Source organism: Aethalodelphis obliquidens, unplaced genomic scaffold (genome assembly GCF_003676395.1).
Source record: "Aethalodelphis obliquidens isolate GAN/ISIS:26980383/991018 unplaced genomic scaffold, ASM367639v1 scaffold27, whole genome shotgun sequence".
Lineage (NCBI taxonomy): Eukaryota > Metazoa > Chordata > Mammalia > Artiodactyla > Delphinidae > Aethalodelphis > Aethalodelphis obliquidens.
Genome location: NW_020837971.1, coordinates 1871847 through 1899193, shown reverse-complemented (window position 1 = coordinate 1899193; position 27347 = coordinate 1871847). Strand labels below are relative to the sequence as shown.

Genomic DNA, 27347 nt, shown 5'->3' with positions numbered 1-27347 from the left:
TGAAATTGTCAGTTTTTAATTAAAATAAACTTTAATAATAATTATGTGACATATTCTTCAAAAGATACTTAACTGTTTGAATAGCAGCACTATAATGAAACTTCTTCCATCTCCAATTATGTAAGGACATTTCCTCACACTTTCATATCTAAAAACAAAAATTAGAAATAGCATTTTGGTTCAATCTTGTTTCATCCAAGGTAATTTAATTAATGAAAGAAAAACATGCTACATCCATCTCATGTACATCTTCATTTAAGATTTTTTTTGTTTAGTGATTTTTATGCTTTTGAGCTTTTACTATGCATCAGGTACTATAAGAATTCCACATGTATTAACTCATTTAATTCTCACAACTACTACATGTGAAAGATATTATTATAATTCCAATTTTAGAGAAAGCAACATCTCATCAAGAGGAGCATAACATTCCCAGGCTGTATCATTTTTAAGTGGAGAAGTTGGAATGGGAACTTGAAGCAGAAACTGAGACTCATTTTGAATTAATAAAAAAATTGAATGTAGCTGGCTTGTGGATCTCGATGTGCATGATCTGTGGATACAATGCACATACATCTGCATCCATTAAAATATCACTGGGAATCCAATGAATGTCCCAGGCAGATGTGGCTTGGGTAGTACCTCCTCGGTTTTTTTTGTTTCCCATGGTTGCTTTTCCTATTCACAGCTTACAACTGTGAGTTCTCATCAACTCAGAAGATACTTTGAAGGTCCAAGTTCTCTGTTTGATGAGCCATGATGCAGCAGAGAAGGGAAGTTGATTATTAACCATACCCTCTCCACCCCCGACCCACACAAATCAGTGAAAGGGAAAAAATTAAACAAGATATTGAAAAATATCCAGAGAAACAATAGGAATGGCTTTGATTTTTATAATAATTCCATCATATATCCATTTGACAATGCAGAAATCATTACGTTTTTGATCTCATAAAATGTTTGGATGGCATGTTTATAATTCAGAGGAAAAAACACTTAAGGAATATAATTCACCCCACTTTTGTACTTAGGGGTTGAGAGATAACCTTACATAGGATAAACAGTTTTAATGTGTTTGTTATAATATCATTCTTTAATAGCACTTTATGTAAGTAACACTCAAGCATGGCAACATAATAGCCCTGAGAAATATACAATTCAACCTGTGGAAAGTATTATTTTGTGAGGTACATAGACAAATACATTAGTCACTAGAGTGAAGATGGCATTTTCTTATCTTGGAGGTAGTTCTTCCAATTCTCAATACCTGTGCACTACGAAAGTAAAGTTGTTATGAAATCATAAAAATTGAAATATATACCAGAGGCCCCTTAGGAAAAACAATTCATTGACAGTGAAGTTCACTGAATGGCACATACACAGAATTTGTTGCAATTGGTTTTGATTTTGCAGAGGGGCTTGTATTTTTGTGCAAAAGGTGATTGGATAAAATGATGGTGGGATAAATCTTATGAAAAAAAAATATTTTTCACAATAGTCTTCCACAACTTTGTCACCATGCATAAAATTCAAAGAAATTCTCAATGCCACGGGTTAAGTAACCATTTTACTTAGTCTGCTTTTTCCTTGTCTAGACTGAAGTTTTCAATGGACTTGACTGGGCTGCAAAACAAAGCTGCGGTGTCTCTCTTGACTTTAGCCAGAGAGCAAATATAGGAAACTGTGATCCTTTCCTTAAAAAATTTTTTCACTTAGGTAGGAGGCACAAAGCATCAGAAATGCATTAAAATTATAAGAAATGCATTTAAAAAATTTTAAACTAAGGTTAAGTTCAAATAGAAGCAAGGGAGATACTGAGAAATGAAACAATTAGGGAGTAGTGCAGAATCATCATGTTGGAAGATTTGTTGAGATTACTTTTATATTTTGTTGTTTCTTTTCCTGTGGCTTCCTTTCCCTCACTTTCATAAAGGCTCATTTATATTGGTAAGGTGTTATCTGATCCACTGACTGCAGGCTCCCCAGCCTAGACCATTGGCATTTAACTTGTCAAAGGACACAACTTAAATATTCCTTCCTGTTCTAGCAATATGTCACTTTCTAAATAAACAAATATTAAGAAATTTATTAATACTTATTCTATGATATGTTCTGCCCTAACACTTTACTGGGATGAACTTGGGCAGAGAAATGAGGCAGAGAGAGATTCGATAACTTTCCCATGATAAGACAGTAGGATTGGATTCAAATCCTAGCAGTCTGGCTCCAAAGCCCAAGTATTTATAAACTATACTTTTTTTTTCCCCACTGTGGACACAAGTCTGAATAACTGTCCACAGACATGAATGGATGTACCATGCCTCTTAAAGAGAAAACAAACATGAATTTGCTTGCTGTTTATAAAACATCATAGAAATACACACAGAAACTGAGAACATTGGATCCTTCTGGGGTAGGACTTGCATAAAGGAGAGGTAGTAGTGCAAGGAGAGATTTCCAAGTATATCTTTCTGGAAGTTTTGTATTTTGAAATCCAGATGCATTACTTTCACACACAAAAAAAGGATAAATAAATAAAACAGGGAAAAAAAGAACAATTACGAGAGTCAGTAGATTCTACCATGCCAACAAGAAATTGTAAACCCAACATTAAAAAGGAAAATTAAAGACATCCTTGGGGAATTCAACATGTTTTATTTTGCCAGGCACATGATTTCTTCAATATCCAATTAAATAATACTGTGCTAACTACATTTTCTAACAGAGTGAACATTCACTGTAATGACAGTTTCATCATGCTAAAATCTATTCACAAACCTACACTGTTAAAAAAAAGTGCATTTCTAGGAAATTTTATGTACAAATGGAAAACATATCAAGTCATCGAACCGTCAAACTACACAAAATAAAACCAACCAATCAACCACCAACATTCAGTATACGTTAACAATATTTTAAGAAAGAAAATTTTCTTTACATTTGGCAGTTTTGTTCAAGAGGGGCTCTATAATTTTAAAAGTAAAATAATAAAAGTATATACAATTTAATAATGTTCAAAATAGAAGATATTAAATAGCACAAATAATGTTACAACACTAAACACCCTATTGTCTATCAGTTTGGGTTTACATGAAGCAAGGGGACCTGTATAGTTTACCCTATCCTCTGCGTCTAAAACAATTTTACTTTCAACTCTGTACATAGAATAGATTGGCCATAAACACAGAAGATGGTTTTGGCTTTATGCACATTTCTATTTGTGCAAGTAGAGTAGAAATAATGACCTACTTGCAAAACAAACTGCTTTAGAGACTACTTTAGAATCATATACATTTGGAACAATAGCTTTTATTTAATAGGTTTTTTTTGAATAAACATTATTTATGTTGTGTTTGTTAACTGCTATTTTTGCCCCGTTGAGGCTTCCTCTTATAATATCATAATTTACCACCATTTAAATAATAAACTTTATTCCTAGATTTTGATCAGTGATTACATTCATTTTGACAATGATTTTAGTTCTTGACGCTTTATATTGTAGTGCTTAGGAAGGTAATATATCTGCCTTGATTACCTTCTTCATGGCTTGTTAACTACAAATAAAACTTTCGTATTAGATTTTGATTAGGTATGATATAAGATCTGTTTGCACCTAGAAACATGAAAATGTCTTTAAAACTAAGTAAAATGAAAGAGCAAAAGTTGTGTTTTTAAAAGAAATGTGAGGATATGAAGAAAATTTTCATACTTCTCCCATCTAGTTGTTATTTGGAGTAAAAAAAAAAAATCACTTTTAAATTACTCTAATAAAAGGATCCAAACATACAATTAGAAGACAGTTATTTTATTCATCACAAACTTACCACATTTGTATTTATATACCAGTGAACATAATGTACCAACATTCTTTTAAAATAAAGTATGTCTATTTTTGTTCAAATTAGACTTTTTCTCACTTCTCCACAAAATGAGCATCTCTCCAGCATACATGAAAGAGTATTAAAAAAAAAAAGAATCGGTTACTTAAAAATCAGTATGATATCTGAGGTTGGTAAACAAAAAAAAGTGAGTTAATCATTGAAATTAATTATTGAAGTTAAAAATTAGTAACATTTTTAATAAACTTCTGCCAATAAAATTGCATTTTCTACCTTGTTTTTTTCTATTTTTTTTCCATTTTGGTGGTTTCGGCCCTCATATACAAGTTTGATATTTCAAAAGAAATTTCTTCTTATATTTTTTAAAATGCCATACAAACTAGAAAATTAGAATAAACACATTTATCAATTAAACTGTGTAAGATTATATTCTCTGAATCTAGAATAACTTAAATAACTTCCAAAAAAGAAAGTGCTTTTGTTTGGAAGATGATTACATAACAATATAAACTTAAATGCTTCACTGACATAATTCCAATTAAAGATATTAATGGTTAGGTGTCCTTTTATCTTCCTGAAACAAGGGAACAGAGATCAATGACAGATATCAAAAACTGATAATTTTTGCAATCTTAAAAGTAACCAATACTATATTTCACTGGAAGCACATAAACTCCATGTTATCCTTTTATGAAAATCGTTCGTGTTTTAGATTCCCTCTTCCTTGTCTCTTTTCTATTCTACATTTCTTTTGACAACTACTCTGTCACATGCATTTATATAACTTTTACTATGTAAAAATTGTGAACTTGGCATTTGGTCTTGTATACAAATGATTGACAGAACTCTAAACCCTTAAAGCAAGGATGGAAGATCACAGGTTATGGCCCTAGTTCAATTAAGGGATGTAAGAATTCTAGTTTTATAGTCGCCATATTGGTTTTGAAGAAAAGGTAAATAAAGATAAATAAAATCTAGGTTAAGTTAAATATTTCTATGCACCATGAGGACCATGACATGTCTAGTGCTAGTCAGTATCATACAAGAAAATGCATACTCATTTCAGTTCATGTAACGTTCACCTTTAGGAGTGAGTAACCACCTTTCTCAGGAATTTCCCATGGGTAAAGCACAAGATTCTTTGCTCAGAAGTTGATCACTGAAGACAGATCATTTACTGATGGAAGCATAAGCCCCATTTAAGAAAACATTATGACTCTGGCAGCTGATTCCTCCTATTTCTACTTTTCCGGCTATTGATGAGAGCCTTTAACTTGCCATAGTCCCCTCTCATCTTCTGGGATTCTTCTCCGTGTTGATGTTGCTGCCGAGTATCTTTGCAGTACTGATTAATCATCTGCATTTCTGAGTGGCTGAACGCCCCCATGATGTCCTTTGGGTGGAAGGGTAAAGCCCTCACAGAGCTGGCCCAGGTCCATGGAGACCATTTGTCTGTAACAACAGCCACCATTTCGGAATCTAAAACTTTAAAGTTGATCTTGGCTATGGTCTGCTTGAAGCTGTTTTCTGTTGCAATGCAGTGATACAGTCCTTGGTCAGAATTCTGAACAGAGCGGATCAGGAGTCCTTGTGAAGTGGCTATGATTCGCTCATTCAGCTTGACCTAAAAGAGAGATATCAAAGTTCTGAATAGCCAACTCTATATATCTTCTAAAAAGATATGACCAACAATACAGAGTGTTAACTTCCTTCTTAGTGGACACAGATTTTTGGTAAGTTCCATTGCCTTTTTTTTTTTTTTTTTTTGCTCAGAAAATCTAGTCTCAGTGGTACTGAATCTATTAAAGAGAGGGTGAAGTTATCACTCATATTGCCCAAAATAGCTTAAAGTGCATTCCCTTTGTATAGAAGTAGTTTCTCCACATATAAGCCAGAGTTTGGGATGTTTCTGGAATGTAAATCACAGTCAACATATATAAATGAAATTCACAGATAGTTTAAAATGTTTATTTTATCCTGTAGTTCTTGCCTTTTATTGTAACAAAAATACTCACTTATTGAGTAAAAACATGAAGCCACAATTAAAGAGTTGAATTTTGCCTTTTTTTCAATGAATGAATGAATATTCCCTTAACTAAAAATTTTATAAGCAGAGGCAGCATTTTGAACATTATCAGGGCTTTTTCCTATTATCTAACACAAAGAATGACTAAAAATAAGCTGGAACTCATTATCTTGTAAGTACTCCAAGTGGTTTTACTTTCCAAGGAAAAGTAATAAGAAGCTATGAGGTGAATATTTAATTACTTTACAGGCTTATACTGGAAAAAATATCATTTTCTAGATATCAACTAAATGCTGAAATCCATTTCCTTACAGTTCCCGCTATAGTATTGTCAATGAACACATAAAAACCTAAGTGGTGAGTAGTTCCTTCACATGTATACTCAGGAATGCTCTTTCATTGAGGGAAGAAAGAAATTTGACCCAAAGAAAAATAAGGGAAGGCAAAATATAGTATTGAAATACAAAAAAATAGAACAGAACTAGAAAAGAGAGATTAGGAAAAAGTAAGGACAGAAATATATAAAGCAAAATTTTTTATGTTCATTTAATTTTTAAAGTTTAAATGCGCCTTGAAAATAGTTTTAAATAATGTAGAAATGCATTCAGAAATAAAAGAAAAGAAAGCCTTTTCCATTTGTGTGAAATTGGGAAAAATTTTGGGGGCCAATTTGATAATATCTATTAGCATGTATATAATATTCAGTGCAGACATTTTATTTCTAGGAATTTATATAGAAGATATACTCATACAAGTATGCAGATATTCATTTACATGATGTTTTTGATAAGAGGAAAAACAAGAAATAATGTAACCAGTAGATAGCTTCAGAAAACTTAAGGTATGTTCATACAGTGGAATACTATGCAGCCAAGAAAAATAAGGCAGCTCCACATGTACTGATATGAAGTGTGTGTGTGTGTGTGTGTGTGTGTGTGTCTGTCTGTGTGTATGTATCAGAGAGACAGAGACAGAGAAAGAGAGAGAGGAAAATAGGAAGATTATGGAGACTATTTGGAGGAATATATAATTCTTAGCAGCCTTATACTCTGAGAAGTGGGAATAAGTATTGATGTGGAGAAGAGGAAGGCTTTTAGTTTTCACTTATGCTATTCAATATGAACTATTTGCATTTTTCTCTGCAAGCTTTTTTTTACCATTTGTCTTACTTTTCAAAATAAAAGTTCAATATTTGCACACCATTAATATGAGAAATATGTGTCTGTTTGCCTAAACTACTAAGGAAGAATTAAGATAAATTTAATTAAATGTTAATAGTTTATTCAACTAAAGTGAGACTGAGTGGAATTGTGATCTGCTTGAATTCTGGACAGACAGATTTTCGTAATTACATTAGAGTTAATTTTTTCATAGTCTTAAATTATGGCATTCTTCTGTTTTTTGAGATTGGAAGAAAAATCAATATAGTCATATTTGAGTCTCCACATTCTTGAACCTTCTGAAATAGAACATTAGAAATACCATAAAAGTGATAAAATTTATGATCCATTCCCTTTTAAATTTCATTTGATAATTCCTGTGACATGTATTCAAGACTGTATATATTCATTTATTTCAATTTTACATAATAGAAATTACATTCACTCATTATATACTATTCCACTGGACTTTCTACTGAATAAAAGAAAAGCATGTTATCTATGTTAGGTAAGCCCCCATTTGAGTTTTGGATTTCCAATTCACATACACACATACAGACTTTCTCTGGAAGGATGGTTCATGTCCACATGTCATGTTCTAACCTAAGAATTCCATTTCTGTATGATAATCATCATAGTACTTTATGAATTTTATCCCAGATTACTTTGCAAGGCAATTATTCTTATGCTTCATATCCATTCAAAATAATTTTAAATTAATTAGACTACAGACAATTCAAGACTAATTTGATGATAGATTTGATAGCAAAGAAAATAGGTCTCAAACAATAATTTTTTATGAATGAAAAAACTAAAAAAAAAAATTTTATATCATGGAAATCTGGGGCAAGAAGGGGCCCTGAAGTGCATGGAGCTCATCTTTGATAGTTATGTCTCATCTTATGCAAGTGGTCATCAGCCTATGGTTTAATATTCCAGTGACAGAGGACACAAAATTTCCTAAACAGCTCATAACATCTTTGGATAGGCAGGTCTGAGAATTGGGAAGTATTTTCTCATAAAGAGCCGACATCTGTTTCAGTAATTTTGATGCAATGCCTGTGTTCTACATCTTGGGATTGTATCCATTCTACATAGCCCTCATTAATCTAATAGGTAGTATGGAAACTGCCTACAATAGAACACACACAAATGCAGAAGGCTCTATTTTCTCTTTGCTACATCAGACTTTATGATGTACTGTTAGTACCACTGCAGTCTAGGCTACTTTAATGGTTTATATATACATATATATTTTTCTTCTTATCCTTTCATTTGTCAGGACAACGTGATATCAATATTATGGAATTCATTATTTATAATATTTCACTCTATGCTGTTTTACAATGTTTTCCTTTTTTTTTTTTTTTTTTGCGGTACGCGGGCCTCTCACTGTTGTGGCCTCTCCCATTGCGGAGCATAGGCTCCGGACGCGCAGGCTCAGCGGCCATGGCTCACGGGCCCAGCCGCTCCGCGGCATGTGAGATCCTTCCGGACCGGGGCACGAACCCGTGTCCCCTGCATCGACAGGCGGACTCTCAACCACTGTGCCACCAGAGAAGCCCTACAATGTTTTCCTTTTAAAGCAGCTCTTTACAATCAGTGAAAGGTTAATAATATAAGTGTCCTTTTATTTGAAAATCGAGGTTTTTTTTACATATCAGTCAATAAAGGCAATGGTCTCATACACAGTGATTCCACATATTACCTAACAAAACCCCAGGAGTTATGAATAATAAAGCAATGGAAACAGATTACTACACAGCAGAAAAATGCTCTTTACCATTTCCTGCTGAGGAAAATTGAACTTTTTTAAAAGCCCCTTTTATCTTGTGAATCACACAAAGCTGTTGTATGAGAACTTAGCTTCTGGATTTGCACACATCTTGTTTCTTTTACAAATGCTTCCTCAAATCAATACCCTCATCTGAGTGCACAAGCTCTTGTTTTAATCACTGTGTTATCGAGGTGAGCAGGAAGAAAGGATTTCTAATTAATCCGTCAACTCTATGGACAAAGCATTTTTTTTTTTTTAATTTTATTTATTTATTTATTTTTGGGTGTGTTGGGTCTTCGTTTCTGTACGTAGGCCTTCTCTAGTTGCGGCGAGCGGGAGCCACTCTTCATCGCGGTGCGCGGGCCTCTCACTGTCGCAGCCTCCCCCGTCGCGGAGCCCAAGCTCCAGACGCGCAGGCCCAGTAGCTGTGGCCCACGGGCCCAGCCGCTCCGTGGCATGCGGGATCCTCCCAGACCAGGGCTCGAACCCGTGTCCCCTGCATTAGCAGGCAGACTCTCAACCACTGCGCCACCAGAGAAGCCCGGACAAAGCATTTTAAAGAAGGTGGCACTTGTCATCCCAGAGACATTAAAGGATGTTCATATGTCTTTCCTTTTTCATTTGATCTGAACCTCACTGAGGGATGGTGATTTAATGCTCTTTCCAAAGCCCTGACTGATTGCTGCTCTGCTGAGTTACTCACCTCTTTCCTTCTGTCCTCGTCTTTCTGTAACAACCACTTGATAGATGCCTGTGGAGACTTGGGGACACACTCAAGGAAAGTGGTGTTATTTTTTACTCCATACTGAACAATTTCAGCTGCATTTCTATATGCTGAAGAGCAAAAATAAAAGGAGAGAGGATGACAATGGAATTTGGAACATATTCTATTATTTGAATGTTTGTTTCTCTATAAAATTGTGAGCGACTGTGGCAAACCCCAAAGGCAATCTTAATCATTTAACAAGCAAACTATTATACATTGTTTGCCTGGTTTGTTTAACCTAAAGGGAAGGAGAGAAAGATATAAGGGAATCAATGTTTATTCAAGAATTACTTTACACGAAGGAATACACTTAATATCATCTTGAATATTTAATTATTATAACATCTTTGTGAATTAAATTTTCTCAGCTTTTCATAGCTGAACAAATTGAGGCTGTGAGTTATGAGGCAACATATCCTAGTTAAAGAATTAGTAAGTGCCAGGCAATACTGAAGCCAAGTTCATCCCACCCTTAAACTCCATACTCAGTGTGGTATAGATTAAATTCGGAAAGGCAGAAAAGGCAGAAAGCAAGGTGTGGCCACAGTGGGATGTAATGGTTGAGAAAACGATCTTTGAAATCAGATTTTACCCGAGGTAAAATCTTGACTTTATCACTACTGGCTGTGTAACCTTAGAGAAGTTATTTAATATCTCTGTGCTTCAGTTTTACTTGGTTCTAAAACAGACATTTTCAGACATTCTTTACTGAAATTCTTAAATTAGGAAGAGTATTTAGTATAATCATGTGGTAGCTTAGACATGGGCAGAATTCTCATTCATAAAGTGGGAATAGGAATAGACCTTACTTAAGAATAATTTCTTGAGCACTGAAATAATCCATGAAAAAGCACTTAGCTCAGGTTTTGACACAAAATCAACATTGCTGTTTGTTCATCATTACCTCCGCTGCAAATACTCTTAGCACTATGACTGACACTAGGATTTATAAAATACTCAGCAAACAGAGAAATAGTAACCTGGCTTTATTCCCTCAATTAGATGTATGGAACAATTAAGCAAAACGTGTCTCAATTTTCTTCTTGTAGTTAGTGTAGTTAGTGACAAGAATTTCATTCTTTAAATGAAAACAAAAATGCCCAGACTCAAAAAGATTAGCAACAGGAATCTCAGTGTTAACAGTTAACAACAGTACCTCTGTAGCACCTTGGTGAGCCTGGAGGAAGGTCCCTCTGTTGGTGGGGTGGAGGTGGAGGGAGGGGGTCAGTGGGAAAAGTATAATAACATAGTATCTCCATGTCAGGATGGGAAGAAAGGAATTAGATTAATTGTAAGATACAAGGCAAGACTGCCAGAAGTAAATGGAATGGTTGTAAACTGTAAAACCAAGGCACTAAAGTACACCCGTGTTCAGAGCAGGATAATTCATAATAGCCAACTTTTGGAAGCAGTGCAAGTGTTCATTGATGGATGAGTGGGTAAACAAAATGCGATATATATTATACATACAATGGATTATGTTTTCACCTTAAACAGGAAAAAAAATATTCTGACACATGTTACAACATGAATGAAACCTGAAGAAGACATTAGGCTAAGTGAAATAAGCCATTTACAAAAGGACAAATATTGTATGATTCCACTTATATGAGATATCTAGAGTATTCAGATTCATAGAGACAGAAATTAGAACAGTGGTTGCCAGAAGCTGGGGAAGGGGTAATAGGGAGTTAGTGTTTAATGGTTATGGAGTTTAACTTCGGGATGATGAAAAAGTTGTGGTGTTGGTTGCACAACATTGTGAATGTACTTAATGCCACGGAACTGTACACTGTAAAATGGTTAAAATAGTAAATTTCGTTATGTAATTTAACACAGTAAAAAACAAAAAAACAAGATGTTATATTTTCTTCAGTGGTAAACAAAAAAATAAGTAAATTTTTTTCTTCAGAAAGAAAATAATGTCTAAGAAAATCTATAATTACTATCTTTGTGAAAGACTTACCTACTAACATATCCAAAGTATCTGTGTTCCGGGACTTTTGTTTTACAAAATTCTTAGTATACATACAAATAATATTTAATTTTTAATTACCATATATGAATACCACTAATTTTTTATAGTGAATCTTTCTTTAAAATGACATACTTGAATCTATTACAAGGTTTCCCTTACTGAAATGTGATACTGAGCACTGCTAGTCTTTACCAAGTTTGACCACTTTTAATTACCTTTCAGATTAAATCCTCTGCATTGAGTCAATGGATTTCCATGTCTCACATCTTGTCGTCGGCTCCTCCTATAAAGCACAGAAGTATATACAAGTGACTTAGAATTAACATCGCCAATTATACCACATTTAAAAGACTTCAGTTTAAATTTTGCAATCTTCTGATTGCCTAAGCTTTCATAAAGAAAGGTGGTCTGATTATCTGCATTTTTTTGTTCAATGCTTCAAATATAGTGTGGGTACTTAACCTTGTTTTCAATCTGAATTAATTCAGACTCTCCCCATCTACCACTTGTGATAGATGAACCTCCTATTATGTGTACATCCTGGGTAAATGCTAGATTCCAAGTTAATATTGTAAATTTTTATTTTAGAGACATTCATAGAAAATTTTCTAAGATGATAACTCCAAAGTATAAACTCACTAGCATCTTCCTCCTTATAATTTTTTCTTAAATAAGTACAATTCTCTTACAAAAGTCAATGCTTTCAAACCATTTCCAGAGATACTAAAAAGTTTCCAGAACAAGAGATACAGAGAACATGGATTTTTAGTATAAAGCTAAGCAAAAATTTTCATTTACTAGAATAAGAATTTTCCTTCACGTTTTTATTTTGAAAAATTTCAAGACTACAGAAAAGTGGATATATGAATACAATGAATGATGGTATACCTAGACTCATAAATCGTGTTTTGCCATATTTATTTTTTCTCTCATATGCAAGTATATGTCATGTATATACTGTGTATGCACATATATGAAAAGCTTTGGAAAATAAGTTGCAGACATGATAATTTTACACCCTTAAATGTATGTGTCTTCTAAGAATAAGTAATTTCCCTACATAAGAACAATATCATTATTATACTAAAGATATCAATATTTATTTAATAATACTATATAATACACATTTTATATTAAAATTTCACTACTTGTCCCCAAAATATCCCTTATGAAGTTTTTAAAGTTTATTCAGGATCCAATCAAGGTTCACTCAGGGTATTTAGTTGTTACATATCACCAACTTAAGCATTTCAAAAATTTAGTTACATCCTTTGTAAGTTGGTCATTATTTAAATTAAAGTTACTTGCAAACTATTTAATTTCTTGTCTTAGATTCACTTACATATTAGCTTCAATTGTATTACATAGTGCAACAAATCAAAATAGAGCAACTGAAATTCTCTTAGCAATGAATCGTGGACATGAACATGGTTATAAGAGAGAAGAAAGGCAACACTCTTCGAACATTGGGAGTACAGGGGTAGATCAGTTGTTTATTATCAGTGCTGAAAAGTATATATGGATAAGCATATCACTTAATTGGGTTAGTTAAGTCTCTTAATATTTTTAACCTTAATGATAAATTAAAATATTCAGTAAGAAGAAGGGAAATATTAAAATCACACTGGGTTTATAAAATTTGCAAAGCAAAATGAACCTCAAAGTCAATGATAATGAAAAAAATTATTTTAAGGTTATAGCAAATAGTTAATAGTTTAAATAATCAAGGGATTATATACATCTATTTATGAAAATATGAGTACAATTTTTGTGTCATTTAAGTATTGTTTCTCCCAAAAAGCCACATGATGCTTATTCAATTGTATATTTCTTTACAATCACACACACACAAACTAGTGGAAGTCACTCTTGTCTCAGAAATTACGATTAATACTGTATTTTAGAATAGATCCTATGTCAGGTTTTTACTGCATTGTATTTGCTATATTTTGAAGTCACAGCATTATTTACTACCAGCTAACTTGTGAGCGTATATTATATGAGAACCATATGACAGTTCTTATGGCTGAACTGGTCATTTTCAGCCATCTAGACAAGCAATATCACTCACAATGGTTAAACTTATTGTCCTGTGATCAGCACTGTGTTACGGTTTACTCAAGTACATGAACCTCCAAGCTGGGCGATCTGAATTTGCAGTATCACATAGCTTCCAGACATTCAAATACCATTGTTATGGCTTGGCTTAAATGATGAAAACAACAAGGCAGCCATCTGAGCTTTCTATATGTGTCGATTCCCTTTCAGGCATTTGTATAGCATTGTGAAAGCATGAGGGTAGACAGTCATATTATATTGCATTTAGGATTGGGGATTTGGCTCAAGTTGCCAATGTTTCTGCCATTATAGTCTATTCTTTTGGATAAACAATGAAATCATCTACTTCTTGTGTAAAAAAGCAGATATTTACTTTAAGGGTGAACTGATTATCTTGTCTTAAAGTTTCCAACTTCATGTCTGAATCCATAATAAATAACATTTGAGATTAAATTGTAATATTTGATACAGATGCACAAATAAAGGTAGTTGAGGGTGAAGAGGAAAAATGCTTATGTTGTTTACTATGAAAAAACTTTTTTTAAAAAAGAGAAACTACCGAGCCAATGATACTTAACAACTCTATTATGTCAAAATATAACCTCCATTGACTTCCAAGTGTAACTGTACTTCTTTGTTTCCATACAAAGAACATGTTTTTGTTTTTCATTCCTATTAATTCCTCTACATGATCCTTGTGTTCCAGTTAGATAGTGCAATTGAAATAAAACCAGGTAAGTTAACACTATTAAAGAAAATGAAAAATACTCCAAATGATCATTTTCATATTACTATTTAATCTCTAAAGAAAACAAATGCTACATATGGGAATTTTACAAACAGCAGCAAACATGTTTTGTATTCACTATAACTGTATGCTTAAAAAAGTTTGGGAATAATTTGGAGAATTTAAATAGTATAGATAGTTTTTTTTTTTGTTGTTTGTTTGTTTTGAGGTACGCGGGCCTCTCACTGTTATGGCCTCTCCCGTTGTGGAGCACAGGCTCCAGACGCACAGGCTCAGCAGCCATGGCTCACAGGCCTAGCCACTCCGCGGCACGTGGGCTCTTCCCAGACCGGGGCATGAACCCGTGTCCCCTGCATCGGCAGGCGGACTCTCAACCACTGCACCACCAGGGAAGCCCATATAGATAGTTTTAATGAAACTCCCAGTATGCTAGCCAAAGACAGGTAAGCGTAGGCCAAGGAATACCTTATATATGTGTGTATACGTACACACACACACACAAGTCAAAACCACAATAAGGTATCACCTCACACCTATTAGAATGGATATATATATATATGTGTGTATATATATATATATATATATACAGTATTTTTTTGGATCTCTGTGATAGAATTAAGACACTGCTAGAGGTATCAAGATAGCTCCTTAAATCCTTAGTTTCTTTTTCAGCCCATGATACATGTTTTTTTTCTTATCTGTACTTGAAAAACTGTGGTATAATTGACATATAACATTATATTAGTTTCAGGTGTACAGTTTCATATTTATATATATTGCAAAATGATCACCACAGTAAGTCTAGTTAACATCTGTCACCTTACATAGTCAATTACAAAAGGGTTTATTTTTTCCTATGATGAGGACTTTTAAGATCTACTCTCCTAGCAACTTTCAAATATGCACTACAGTATTATTAAGCAGTCACCATGCTTTACCTTACATACCCATGACAATTATTTTGTAACTGGAAGTCTGTACCTTCTGACCCCCTTTTGCCCATTTTTCCCACCACCACCACCCCTACCTCTGGCAACCACAAATCTGTTCTCTGTATCTATGAGTTCGCTTTTGTTGTTGTTTTTAAAATTCCACATAAAAGTGAGATCACACAGTATTTGTCTTTCTCTGTCTGACTTATTTTCCTTAGCATAATGCCCTCAAGGTCCAACCATGTTGTCAGAAATGGCAAGATTCCATCATTTTTTATGGCTGAAGAGTATTCCATTGTGTGTGTGTATGTAAGTATGTACCTATCAATCTATCTATCTATCTATCTACCATATCTTCTTTATTCATTCATCCACTGATGGACACTTGGGTTGTTTTCATGTGTTTGCTATTGAAAATAATGTTGCAATAAACATGTGGGAGCATATATCTTTTTGAATTAGTGTTTTTGTTTTCTTTGGATAAGTACCCACAAGTGGAATTGTTGGATTGCATGGTAGTTCTATTTTTATTTTTTTCGGGAACCTATACACTTTGCCACAGTGGGTGCACCAATTTACATTCACATCAACAGTTCACAAGGGTTCCCTTTCTTCCACATCCACGGTAACACTCGTTATTTTTTGACTTTTTGATCATAGCCATTCTAACAGGTATGAGGTGATAACTCACTGTGGTTTTTGATTTGCATTTCTCTAATGATTAGTGATTCTGAACATCTTTTCATGTGCCCCTTGTTTATCTGTATGTCTCCTTGGAAAATGTCTGTTCAGATCTTCTGACCATTTTTAATCAAATTATTTGTATTTTTGCTATCGAGTGGTATGAATTCTTTATACTTTTTTTTAATAGATCTTTATTGGAGTATAATTGCTTCACAATACTGTGTTAGTTTCTGTTGCACAACAAAGCAAATCAGCCATATGCATACACATGTCCCAATATCCCCTCCCTCTTGAGGCTCCCACCCCTCTTCCCTATCCCACCCCCTCTAGGTCATTGCAAACCACTGAGCCGATCTCCTTGTGCTATGCTGCTGCTTCCCATCAGCCAACTATTTCACATTCGGTAGTGTATATATGTTGATGCTACTCTCACGTCGCCCCAGCTTCGCCCTCTGACCCCATGTCCTTAAGTCCATTTTCTATATCTACCTCTTTATTTCTGCCCTGAAACTAGGTTCATCAGTACCATTTTTTTTTTTTTTAGATTCCACATATATACGTTAACATAAGGTATTTGTTTTTCTCTTTCTGACTTGCTTCACTCTATATGACAGACTCTAGGTCCATCCACCTCACTACAAATAATTCAATTTCATTTCTTTTTATGGCTGAGTAATATTCCATTGTATATATGTGCCACATCTCCTTATCCATTCATCTGTGGATGGACATGTAGGTTGCTTCCATGTCCTGGCTATTGTAAATAGTGCTGCAATGAACATTGTGGTACATGTCTCTTTTTGAATTATGGTTTTCTCAGGGTATATGCCCAGTAGTGGGATTGCTGGGTCATATGGTGGTTCTATTTTTAGTATTTTAAGGAACCCCCATACTGTTCTCCATAGTGGTTGTATCAGTTTACATTCCCACCAGCAGTGCAGGAGGGTTCCCTTTTCTCTACACCCTCTCCAGCATTTGTTGTTTGTAGATTTTCTGATGATGCCCACTCTAACCAGTGTGAGGTGATACCTCATTGTAGTTTTGATTTGCACTTCTCTAATAATTAGTGATGTTGAACATCGTTCCATGTGCCTCTTGGCCATCTGTATGTCTTCCTTGGAGAAATGTCTATTTTGGTCTTCCGCCAATTTTTTAACTGGATTGTTTTTTGATATTGAGCTCCATGAGCTGTTTGTATATTTTGGAGACTACTCGTTTGTCTGTTGTTTCATTTGCAAATATTTTCTCCCACTCTGAGGGTTCTCTTTTTGTCTTGTTTATAGTTTCCTTTGCTGTGCAAAAGCTTTTAAGTTTCATTAGGTCCCATTTGTTTATTTTTGTTTTTATTTCCATTACTCTAGGAGGTGTGTCAAAAAAGATCTTGCTGTGGTTTATGTCAAAGAGTGTTTTTCCTATGTTTTCCCTAAGAGTTTTATAGTATCTGGTCTTACATTTAAGTCTTTAATCCATTTTGAGTTTATTATTGTGTATGGTGTTAGGGAGTGTTCTAATTTCATTCTTTTACATGTAGCTTTCCAGTTTCCCCAGCACCACTTATTGAAGAGACTGTCTTTTCTCCATTGTATATCCTTGCCTCCTTTGTCATAGACTAGTTGACCATAGGTACATGGATTTATCTCTGGGCTTTCTATCTGTTCCATTGATCTATGTTTCTGTTTTTGTGCCAGTACCATACTGTCTTGGTTGCTGTAGCTTCGTGGTATAGTTTGAAGTCAGGGAGCCTGATTCCTCCAACTCCCTTTTTCTTTCTCAAGATTGCTTTGGCTATTCAGGGTCTTTTCTGTTTCCATACAAATTGTAAAAATTTTTGTTCTAATTCTGTGAAGAATGCCATTGGTAGTTCAATAGGGATTGCATTGAATCTGTAGATTGCTTTGGATAGTACAGTCATTTTCATAATATTGATTCTTCCAATCCAAGAACATGGTATATTTCTCCATTTGTTTTTGTCATCTTTGATTTCTTTCTTCAGTGTTTTACAGTTTTCTGAGTACCAGTCTTTTGCCTCCTTAGGCAGTTTATTCCTAGGTATTTTATTCTTTTTGTTGCAATGATGAATGGGATTGTTTCCTTAATTTCTCTTTCTGATTTTTCATTGTTGATGTGTAAGAATGCCAGAGATTTCTGTGCATTAATTTTGTATCCTGCAACCTTAGCAGATTCATGATTAGTTCTAGTAGTTTTCTGGTGGCATCTTTAGGATTTTCTATGTATAGTATCATGTCATCAGCAAACAGTAACAGTTTTACTTCTTCTTTTCCAATTTGTATTCCTTTTATTTCTTTTTCTTCTCTGATTGCTGTGGCTGGGACTTTCAAAACTATGTTGAATAAGAGTGGTGAGAGTGGACACCCTTATCTCATACCTGATCTTAGTGGAAATGCTTTCAATTTTTCACCATTGAGTATGATGTTTGCTGTGGGTTTGTCATATATGGCCTTTATTATGTTGAGGTAGGTTCCCTCTATGCCCATTTTCTGGAGAGCATTTATCATAAATGATGTTGAATTGTGTCAAAAGCTTTTACTGCATCTATTGAGATGATCATATGGTTTTTATTCCTTAATTTGTTAATGTGGTGTATCACATTGATTGATTTGCGTATATTGAAGAATCCTTGCATCCCTGTGATAAATCCCACTTGATCATGGTGTATGATCCGTTTAATGTGTTATTGGATTCTGTTTTCTAGTATTTTGTCCAGGATTTTTTTTTTTTTTTTTTTTTTTTTTTTTTTTGCCGTACGCGGGCCTCTCACTGTTGTGGCCTCTCCCGCTGCGGAGCACAGGCTCTGGACGCGCAGGCTCAGCGGCCATGGCTCACGGGCCTAGCTGCTCTGTGGCATGTGGAATCTTTCCAGACCGGGGCACGAACCGGTGTCCCCTGCATCGGCAGGCAGACTCCCAACCACTGCGCCACCAGGGAAGCCCTGTCCAGGATTTTTGCATCTATGTTCATCAGTGATATTGGTCTATAATTTTCTTTTTTTGTGATATCTTTTTCTGGTTTTGTATCAGGGTGATGGTGGCTTCATAGAATGAATTTGGGAGTGTTTCTCCCTCTGCAATTTTTTGGAAGAGTTTGAGAAGGTTAGGTGTTAGCTCTTCTCTAAAAGTTTGATAGATTTCTCCTGTGAAGCCATCTGGTCCTGGACTTTTTTTTGTTGGAAGATTTTTAATTACGGTTTCAATTTCATTACTTGTGATAGTTCTTTTTATATTTTCTTATTCTTCCTGGTTCAGTCTTGGAAAATTGTACCTTTCCAAGAATTTGTCCATTTCCTTGTGGTTGTCCATTTTATTGGCATATAGTTGTTTGTAGTAGTGTCTATAATCCTTTGTATTTCTGCAGTGTCAGTTGTGATTTCTCCTTTTTCACTTCTATTTTTATTGACTTACTTCCTCTCCATTTTTTTCTTGATGAGTCTAGCTAAGGGTTTATCAATTTTGTTTATCTTCTCAGAGAACCAACTTTTAGTTTTATTGATTTTTGCTATTGTTTTCTTCATTTCTGTTTCATTTATTTCTGATCTGATCTTTATGATTTCTTTCCTTCTACTGACTTTAGGTTTTCTTTGTTCTTCTTTCTCTAGTTGTTTTAAGTGTAAGGTTAGATTGTTTATTTGAGATTTTTCTTGTTTCTTGAGGTGAGATTGTATTGCTATAAACTTCCCTCTTAGAACTGCTTTTGCTGTGGCCCATAGGTTTTGGGTTGTCGTGTTTTCATTATCATTTGTTTCTATGTATTTTTTTATTTCTTCTTTGATTTCTTCAGTGATCTCTCGGTTATTTAGTAGCGCACTGTTTAGCCTCCATGTATTTGTGTTTTTTACATTTTTTTCCTGTAATTGATTTCCAATCTCATAGCATTGTGGTCAGAAAAGATGCTCAATATGATTTCAATTTTCTTAAATTTTCCAAGTCTTGATTTGAGACCCAAGATATGATCTATCCTGGACAATGTTCTATGTGCACTTGAGAAGAAAGTGTATTCTGCCACTTTTGGGTGGAATGTTCTATAAATATCAGCTAGATCTATCTGGTCTATTGTGTCACTTAAAGCTTGTATTTCCTTATTTATTTTCTGTTTGGATGATCTGTCCATTGGTGTAAGTGGGGTGTTAAAGTCCCTTACTATTATTGTGTTACTGTTGATTTCTCCTTTCATGGTTGTTAAGCATTTGCCTTAAGTATTGAGGTGCTCCTATGTTGGGTGCATAAACATTTATAATTGTTATATCTTCTTCTTGGATTGATCCTTTGATCATTATGTAGTGTCCCTCCTTATCTCTTGTAACAGTCTTTATTGTAAAGTATATTTTATCTGATATGAGTATTGCTACTCCAGCTTTCTTTTGATTTCCATTTTCATGGAATATCTTTTTCCATATCTTCACTTTCAGTCTGTATATGTCCCTAGGTCTGAAGTGGGTCTCTTGTAGACAGCATATATATAGGTCATGTTTTTGTATCCTTTCAGCCAGTCTGTGTCTTTTGGTTGGGTCATTTAATCCATTTACATTCAAGGTTATTATTGATACATATGTTCCTATGACCATTTTCTTAATTGTTTTGGGTTTGTTTTTGTGGGTCTTTTTCTTTTCTTGTGTTTCCTGCTCAGAGAAGTTTCTTTAGCATTTGTTCTAAAGCTGGTTTCATGGTGCTGAATTCTCTTAGCTTTTGCTTTTCTGAAAAGCTTTTCACTTCTGCATCGAATCTGAAGGAGATCCTTGCTGGGTAGAGTAATCTTGATTGTAGGTTTTTCTCTTTCATCACTTTAAGTATATCCTGCCACTCCCTTCTGTCCTGCAGAATTTCCGCTGAAAAATGAGCTGATAACTTTATGGGGATTCCTTTGTATGTTGTTTTTTTGTTTTTTCCTTGCTGCTTTTAATATTTTTTCTTTGAATTTAATCTTTGTTGGTTTGATTAATATGTGTCTTGGTGTATCTTTCCTAGGGTTTATTCTGTATGGGAGTCTCTGTGCTTCCTGGACTTGGGTGACTATTACCTTTCCCATGTTAGGGAAGTTTTCAACTATAATCTCTTCAAATATTTTCTCAGACCCTTTCTTTTTTTTTTTTTCTTCTGGGACCCTTATAATTTGAATGTTGGTGTGTTTAGTGCTGTCCTGGAGGTCTCTGAGATTGTCTTCAATTCTTTTCATTCCTTTTTCTTTATTCTGCTCCTTGGAAGTTATTTCCACAATTTTGTCTTTCAGCTCACTTATTCGTTCTTCTGCCTCAGTTATTCCGTTATTGATTCCTTCTAGTGCATTTTTCAATTCAGTTATTGTGTTGTTCATCTCTGTTTGTTTGTTCTTTAGTTCTTGTAGATCTTTGTTAAACATTGCTTATATTTTCTCAATCCGTGCCTCCATTCTATTTCTGAGATTCTGGATCATCTTTACTATCATTACTCTGAATTCTTTTTCAGGTAGATTGCCTATTTCCTCTTCATTTATTTGGTCTTGTAGGTTTTTACCTTGCTCCTTCATTTGTGACATATTTTTTTGCTGTGTCATTTTTTTTTTTTTTTTATGAGTGGGATTGTGTTCCTATCTTACTGGTTGTTTGGCCTGAGGCTTCCAACACTGGAGTTTTTCGGCTATTGGGTAGAGCTGGGTCTTGGTGCTGAGACAAGGAACTCTGCGAGACCTCACTCTGATGAATATTCCCTAGGATCTGAGGTTCTCTGTTAGTCCAGTTGTTCGGACTCAGAGCTCCCACTGCAGGAGCTTTGGCCCAGCCCTGGGTTTGTGAACCAAGATCCCGCAAAACACCTGGGGTGGCAAAAAAAAAAAAAAAAAAAAAAGAATAATAGCAAAGTAAAAAATAAAATTAGACTAGGAAACTAACAGATATGTTAGGAAGAATATAAAAGTAAAAATATAGATGAATCAACAACTGGAAGGTACATTAGTACTACAACAGTAAAAAAGAGAAGGAGGGAAAAGAAAAAAAAGGGGGGGAGGAAGGCCTTGGCTGTGGAAGGCAGGGCCTAAGCAAGGGCGGGGTTTGGGCGGTGGGTGGGGCCAAACCTCGCCCTTGCTTAGGCCCTGCCTTCCACAGCCAAGGCTGGAAAAGTCCCTGGGGGCTATGGGGGTGTGGGGCTTAGGCTCAATGGAACAGAAGGGGCCCAGGTGTGCCCCCCACCCCTGTTCTCAGAGGGCGGGGGACCTCACCTGGGATCCCAGCAGGCTTCTTGGGCATGAGTGGGCAGGGAAATGCTGTCCTCTCGTCTCCTGCTCCTCTGGTCTGGGAGGGCCCCTCCTGCCTGCCTCTCCTGATCTCCTTGGCCTCAGGGGCACAGATCCTATCTGGCTTCCACTTCTTCTATCCCCTCAGTCCCCCTACGTCCTGCTGATTCACTTTGGGGTTCCTCCCATCTCCTTCAGCATCAGAGTCCCCCACCAGTGGCCAGCAGGTGCCCTAGTTGTGGGGAGACACTAACTCTGCATCTTCGCACACGGCCATCTTGACTCCGCCTCCTCTTTATACATTTTGGATAATAACCCCTTATAGGATATATGTTTTGCAAATATTTTCTCCCATTCAGAAGGTTGCCTTTTCATTTTGTTGATGGATTTCTTTGCTGTGCAGAAGCATTTTAGTTTGATATAGTCCCACTTGTTTATTCTTGCTTTCATTACTTTTGCTTTTGGAGTCAGATCCAAGAACTAATCACCAAGACATATCAATGAGCTTACTACCTACATTTTCTTTCAGGAGTTTTGTGGTTTCACGTCTTATGTTTAAGTCTTCAGTTCATTTTGAGTAAATATTTGGGTGTGGTGTACGAGAGTAGTCTAGTTTCATTCTTTTGCATGTGGCTGTTCAGTTTTCTCAATACTGTTTATTGAAGCGCCTGTCCATTCCACATTGTATATTTTTGGCTCCTTGGTTGTAAATTAATTGAGTATATATGCTTGGGTTTGTTTCTGGGCTCTCGTCTCTTCCCTTGATCTATGTGCCTGTTTTTATGCCAATGCCATACTGTTCTGATTACTCTAGCTTTGTAGTATAGTCTAAAGTCAGGGAGCATGATTCAATCAGCTTTTTCTTCTTCCTCAAGATTCCTGTGGATATTCAGGGTCTTTTGTGGTTCCATACAAACTTTAGGATTGCGTGTTCTATTTCTGTGAAAAATGTCATTGGAATTTTGATAGGGGTTACCTTTAATCTGTAGACTTTGAAATTATCCAGGCCAGTTTTCCCTACTCCAGATTCATATTTCTAATTGCCTACACAACATCTCCACTTGAATATCTCATAGGCAGCATTAACTTAACATTATTTTTCTCTCCACAAACCTGCTCCTTCCACAGTCTTCTCTTTCTCAGGAAATGACATGTACATACTTCTGATGCTCAGTTCTGAAAACTTGCTCATTTTTGAGTCCTCTATTTCTCTAACATCCCTACATGTAATATGTCAGCAGATTCTGTGAACCCTTGAACCCTATTCAGAATCAGACCACTTTTGGCTACCTCCACTTCTATCATCCCTTTGCAAGCCAACATTGTATCTCACTTGGATCATTAGTTAGTAGCCTAACTGTCTTGCAGCTTCTATTTCTTCTTTCCCACATCTTCTTCCCATCTCAAGACTTCAATCACAGCCAAACCCAACCAGACGATCTTTTTAAACCAAAAGTCAAATAATATCACTCCTGAGCACAAAAACTCTCAGCAGTTTCCCATTTAACTCTAAATAAAGGACCTTCAATGATTTACTAAGTCCTACGTCATCTGGCATTCTGATCCCTTTTCTTCCTACCCTTTTTTTTTCTCCCTACCCTTTTTTTTTCTCATTCCAGTATTGTCCCATTAGTCTTGGTGTTGATTTTTGGACAATCCTGGCACACTTAAGCTTTAAGGATTTCTGGCCCCTCTCTCCGAAATGCTGTTCTCCCGAATAATGGTGGTATCACCTCATGGTATCATTCATCATCACATTCAAGCCTTTGTTCAAATATACCTTCAGTAAGGCCTCCCCTGCCCACCCATTTAACAATGCAATCCCCTGCTTCCACATGCCCTATCTCCTTTCCCTGCTCTTATAAAAGTTATAGGTCTTATCATTATTTGATATACTGGGGGGTTTCTTTCTTTATTTGTTAATTGTCTGTATTCCCCCTCTAGAACTTATTATCCCTAAGGCAGAGATTTTTGTCCTTTTGTTGTTAGTTTTTTTCCTGTTATATGCCTAGCTCTAGAATACTGCCTGGCAAATAATTGTCTCATGATACAAATTTATTGAAGTAATAGATAAAAAGATTAGAATAATCTTGATATGCAGAAGTGCTAGGGTTGTTTTAATCTGTCAAGTCTTTAAAGGCCTATATCTTTTTTGTTGTTGTTTGTTAGTTTTGTGGTATGCGGGCCTCTCACTGTTGTGGTCTCTCCCATTGAGGAGCACAGGCTCCGGATGTGCAGGCTCAGCAGCCATGGCTCACGGGCCCAGCTGCTCCGTGGCATGTGGGATCTTCCCGGACCGGGGCACGAACCCGTGTCCCCTGCATCGGCAGGCGGACTCTCAACCACTGCGCCACCAGGGAAGCCCAGGCCTATATCTTTAACAGAGAATAAAGGAGGTATAAAACACCATCACCCCAGTGATTTTACTTGAAATATCACTGGTGCTCAAGGCTGGTCCTATTTGCTCTCTCCTGATGACCTGTGTTTTATAGGGTTTCCTCCTGTCACCCATTATGACCCATATCAAATTTTGACTGAAAATAGCTGTGACCTTGGTTAATCCTAAATTCTGCTTATTCTTTGTTCTATAATTTCACTACTGGTGTTTCCTTCCAACTTGGTGCAAGTTGGTTCAGAGTTTCCTGCCTAAGTCTTCTCTTGGGTAAAAGGCACTATGCCTCAGACTGCCTTAACCTCTTAATCTAACCAGCAGTCATGCACTCACCATTCTAAGGGGTAAAGCATGGTCATCAAGGTTTTGAAAGTGTTCATGGTACCTACTCTGGAGCGATGCTCCTGTTGCCTGAAGTAGGACAACCATTTGATTACAGGGGAATTAAGCGGCCAGGGAAATCCTAGGAAAGTTAGATTTAAGGATATCTGAAGCATATAAAACAAAAAAGATAAAAATTAGGTAATGTGAGAGTTAAATGCTGCTTGAAATATTTGAGGTGCGGATTGTGTTGCAGAGGAATGTTAAAAGGAGAAAGGAATTTTTCCAAAGTACTGCATTCTAATATGTCTGTGAGAATCTCAAGTTATAAAGCAGGGCCATTTTCTGTTTTGTTGTTGCTGTTTTTTTTAATATGTTAATCGCAAACTCCTAATTTATCTCCTCCCAACCCCCACCCCTCTGTCTCCCTTGGTAACCATAAGTTTGTTTTCTATGAATGGCCATTTTCTTTATTCAAAGACTACATATGGTGCTAAACCTAGCTACTACTTTTAGTATCATTTTACAGAGTACTGCAATAGAACTGATTTTAATAATGTGGAGCATTGCTTAATTGTCTGATGATGTCAATTTTGATTTTCAGCTGAATATTAATACTCACCGTTTCCCGGTTGGATAGAACCTAGAGCAAGCATGGCCATCCCAGGCGCAGTAAGGGTCTCTTGCCAGGCAGCAGTCAGCACAGGCTGTACCGTAGATGTGGCAGCGATGCAGAGATACTTGGGAAAGTCCTTCATTGGAGCTCACATACAACTGTTGCTATTAGAAGAATGATGGTGATTTATTTCAGATGTGGAAGTTAAAAGTGGACTTCCAGCAGGAACACAATATAATATATGCCCACAAACCCTTGGATTCATTTTGAAATAGACTAAAAACAAGAAGCAAAGTACAGAAGGGTATAAAGCCAAAATAAATAGAATTTTCCTACGTTAATATGCCTATAACATTACCACTTTCCTGTTTAAAAAAAAAGTTCAGAGTACCATGTAGAATGGTAATGTATTTTAGACATTGGGATTCATTGTTCTCTCAGATTTGAGCTAATGTATTACAGATTTAAATTATGATGTTTGCCTTTTTTCTTTGAATGCTGTCTCTTGGCAAAGCACAAGGCAGCTTTCTTATTCTTCAAGTCTGGCAAACCATTACCTTGTAAATTTGAAAAAGTAGAGTCTAAAATAAAGGGCACTTTTATGTTTAGAAAAAATAGATGGTAAATATTAGATAAAAATATTAGATTAAAAAAAATTTCACATGCCTTTGAAAGTGACTTATTACTGAGAGCAATTTTAAAATTATTTAGAAGACTGTAAGTATTTATATTTAGACATGTTTTAAACTTTCTGTATGATCTCAAGATCTTCAGCAGCCTAAGTCATAAATAAAGATTTCATCCTCCTTCATTTGTACAGTGGCAAGAGCTTATTATGATTATTTCTCCAACTCTTTTAGCTGTGCATAAAGCAGTTCTCAGGAGTTGAAGGGATGTTTCTAATTCACAGTCCTTATTTTACAAAGGACTGATAATATATAATTCAAGTTAACATAGAATTTCTAAGCTGGAACTTGAATACATGCACATGTGCACACATATGTGTGTGTGTCTGTATGTATATAAATTTAGAAATTATATATAAATTTAAATATTATATATAAATTATATTTAAAAATTATATATAAATTTAAAAATTATATGTAGATTTAAAATTAAATCAGTGAGGGCACCATTGGTCTATCAGGTTCTGGAGGCACATCTCTGAGATTCAGATCCCAGCTACCACAAATTTGCTGGTTAACTTTTCTGAATCTCAGCTTCCTCTTTGGTAAGACTGAGACAATATAGCACTTACTCTATAGATTTTATGTAAGAACTAAATATAAGGGCTAACTCCACATAAAATGCTTAGAATAGCTTCTGGCACCTAAACGCTTAATGAATATTAAGCAATAGTATTAGTAAACTACCAATGAACAAGCTAGCAATTTATACATTTTCAATTCTAATTAATCATTTGAATCACATCTCAGACTAGCACATGTAATATAAAATAATTATTTTATTCAGATCAATGAATTTTTCAGAAAATAGGCTGAAAATTACTGATCCCCATTTGAGACATTCAAGCTATAAGAAAACAACTGCATGTTTTGACGATAATCATTTCTCTAGAAATATTTGAAATAAATGTTCATTGAGTACATTAATAAATAATACAGTGAATGCATCAACCTCATTAAAATATTTCAGGGAAACTTGTTTATTTGAGGAAAGGATACAGGTAATTCCATTCTAGAAATTATCTTTTTTATTAATCTATTTTCTGCTATATGGAATGCAAGGATAAATTAGAGAATAAAGGAGCATAAAAAGAAAAGTAAAATTTTTAGTTTGAGCATTAGAGTAGGTACTAAATTCGTGGAAT

At 35.3% G+C, this 27347-nt stretch overlaps 1 protein-coding gene across 1 annotated transcript in view; it reads right to left on the bottom strand.

The window, feature by feature from the left end:
* Positions 1-2616: 2616 nt before the first annotated feature.
* SEMA3C (semaphorin 3C) overlaps positions 2617-27347 on the bottom strand; it is a 187495-nt gene continuing 162764 nt past the window's right edge. Inside the window, exons 15-18 of the mRNA XM_027123786.1 lie at positions 25523-25680; positions 11762-11829; positions 9506-9636; positions 2617-5463 (exon numbers count right to left, since the gene is read on the bottom strand). Of these exons, the coding sequence (XP_026979587.1) occupies positions 5050-5463; positions 9506-9636; positions 11762-11829; positions 25523-25680 (771 nt within the window). The 3' untranslated portion in view covers positions 2617-5049. The remainder of the gene's footprint in view (positions 5464-9505; positions 9637-11761; positions 11830-25522; positions 25681-27347) is intronic.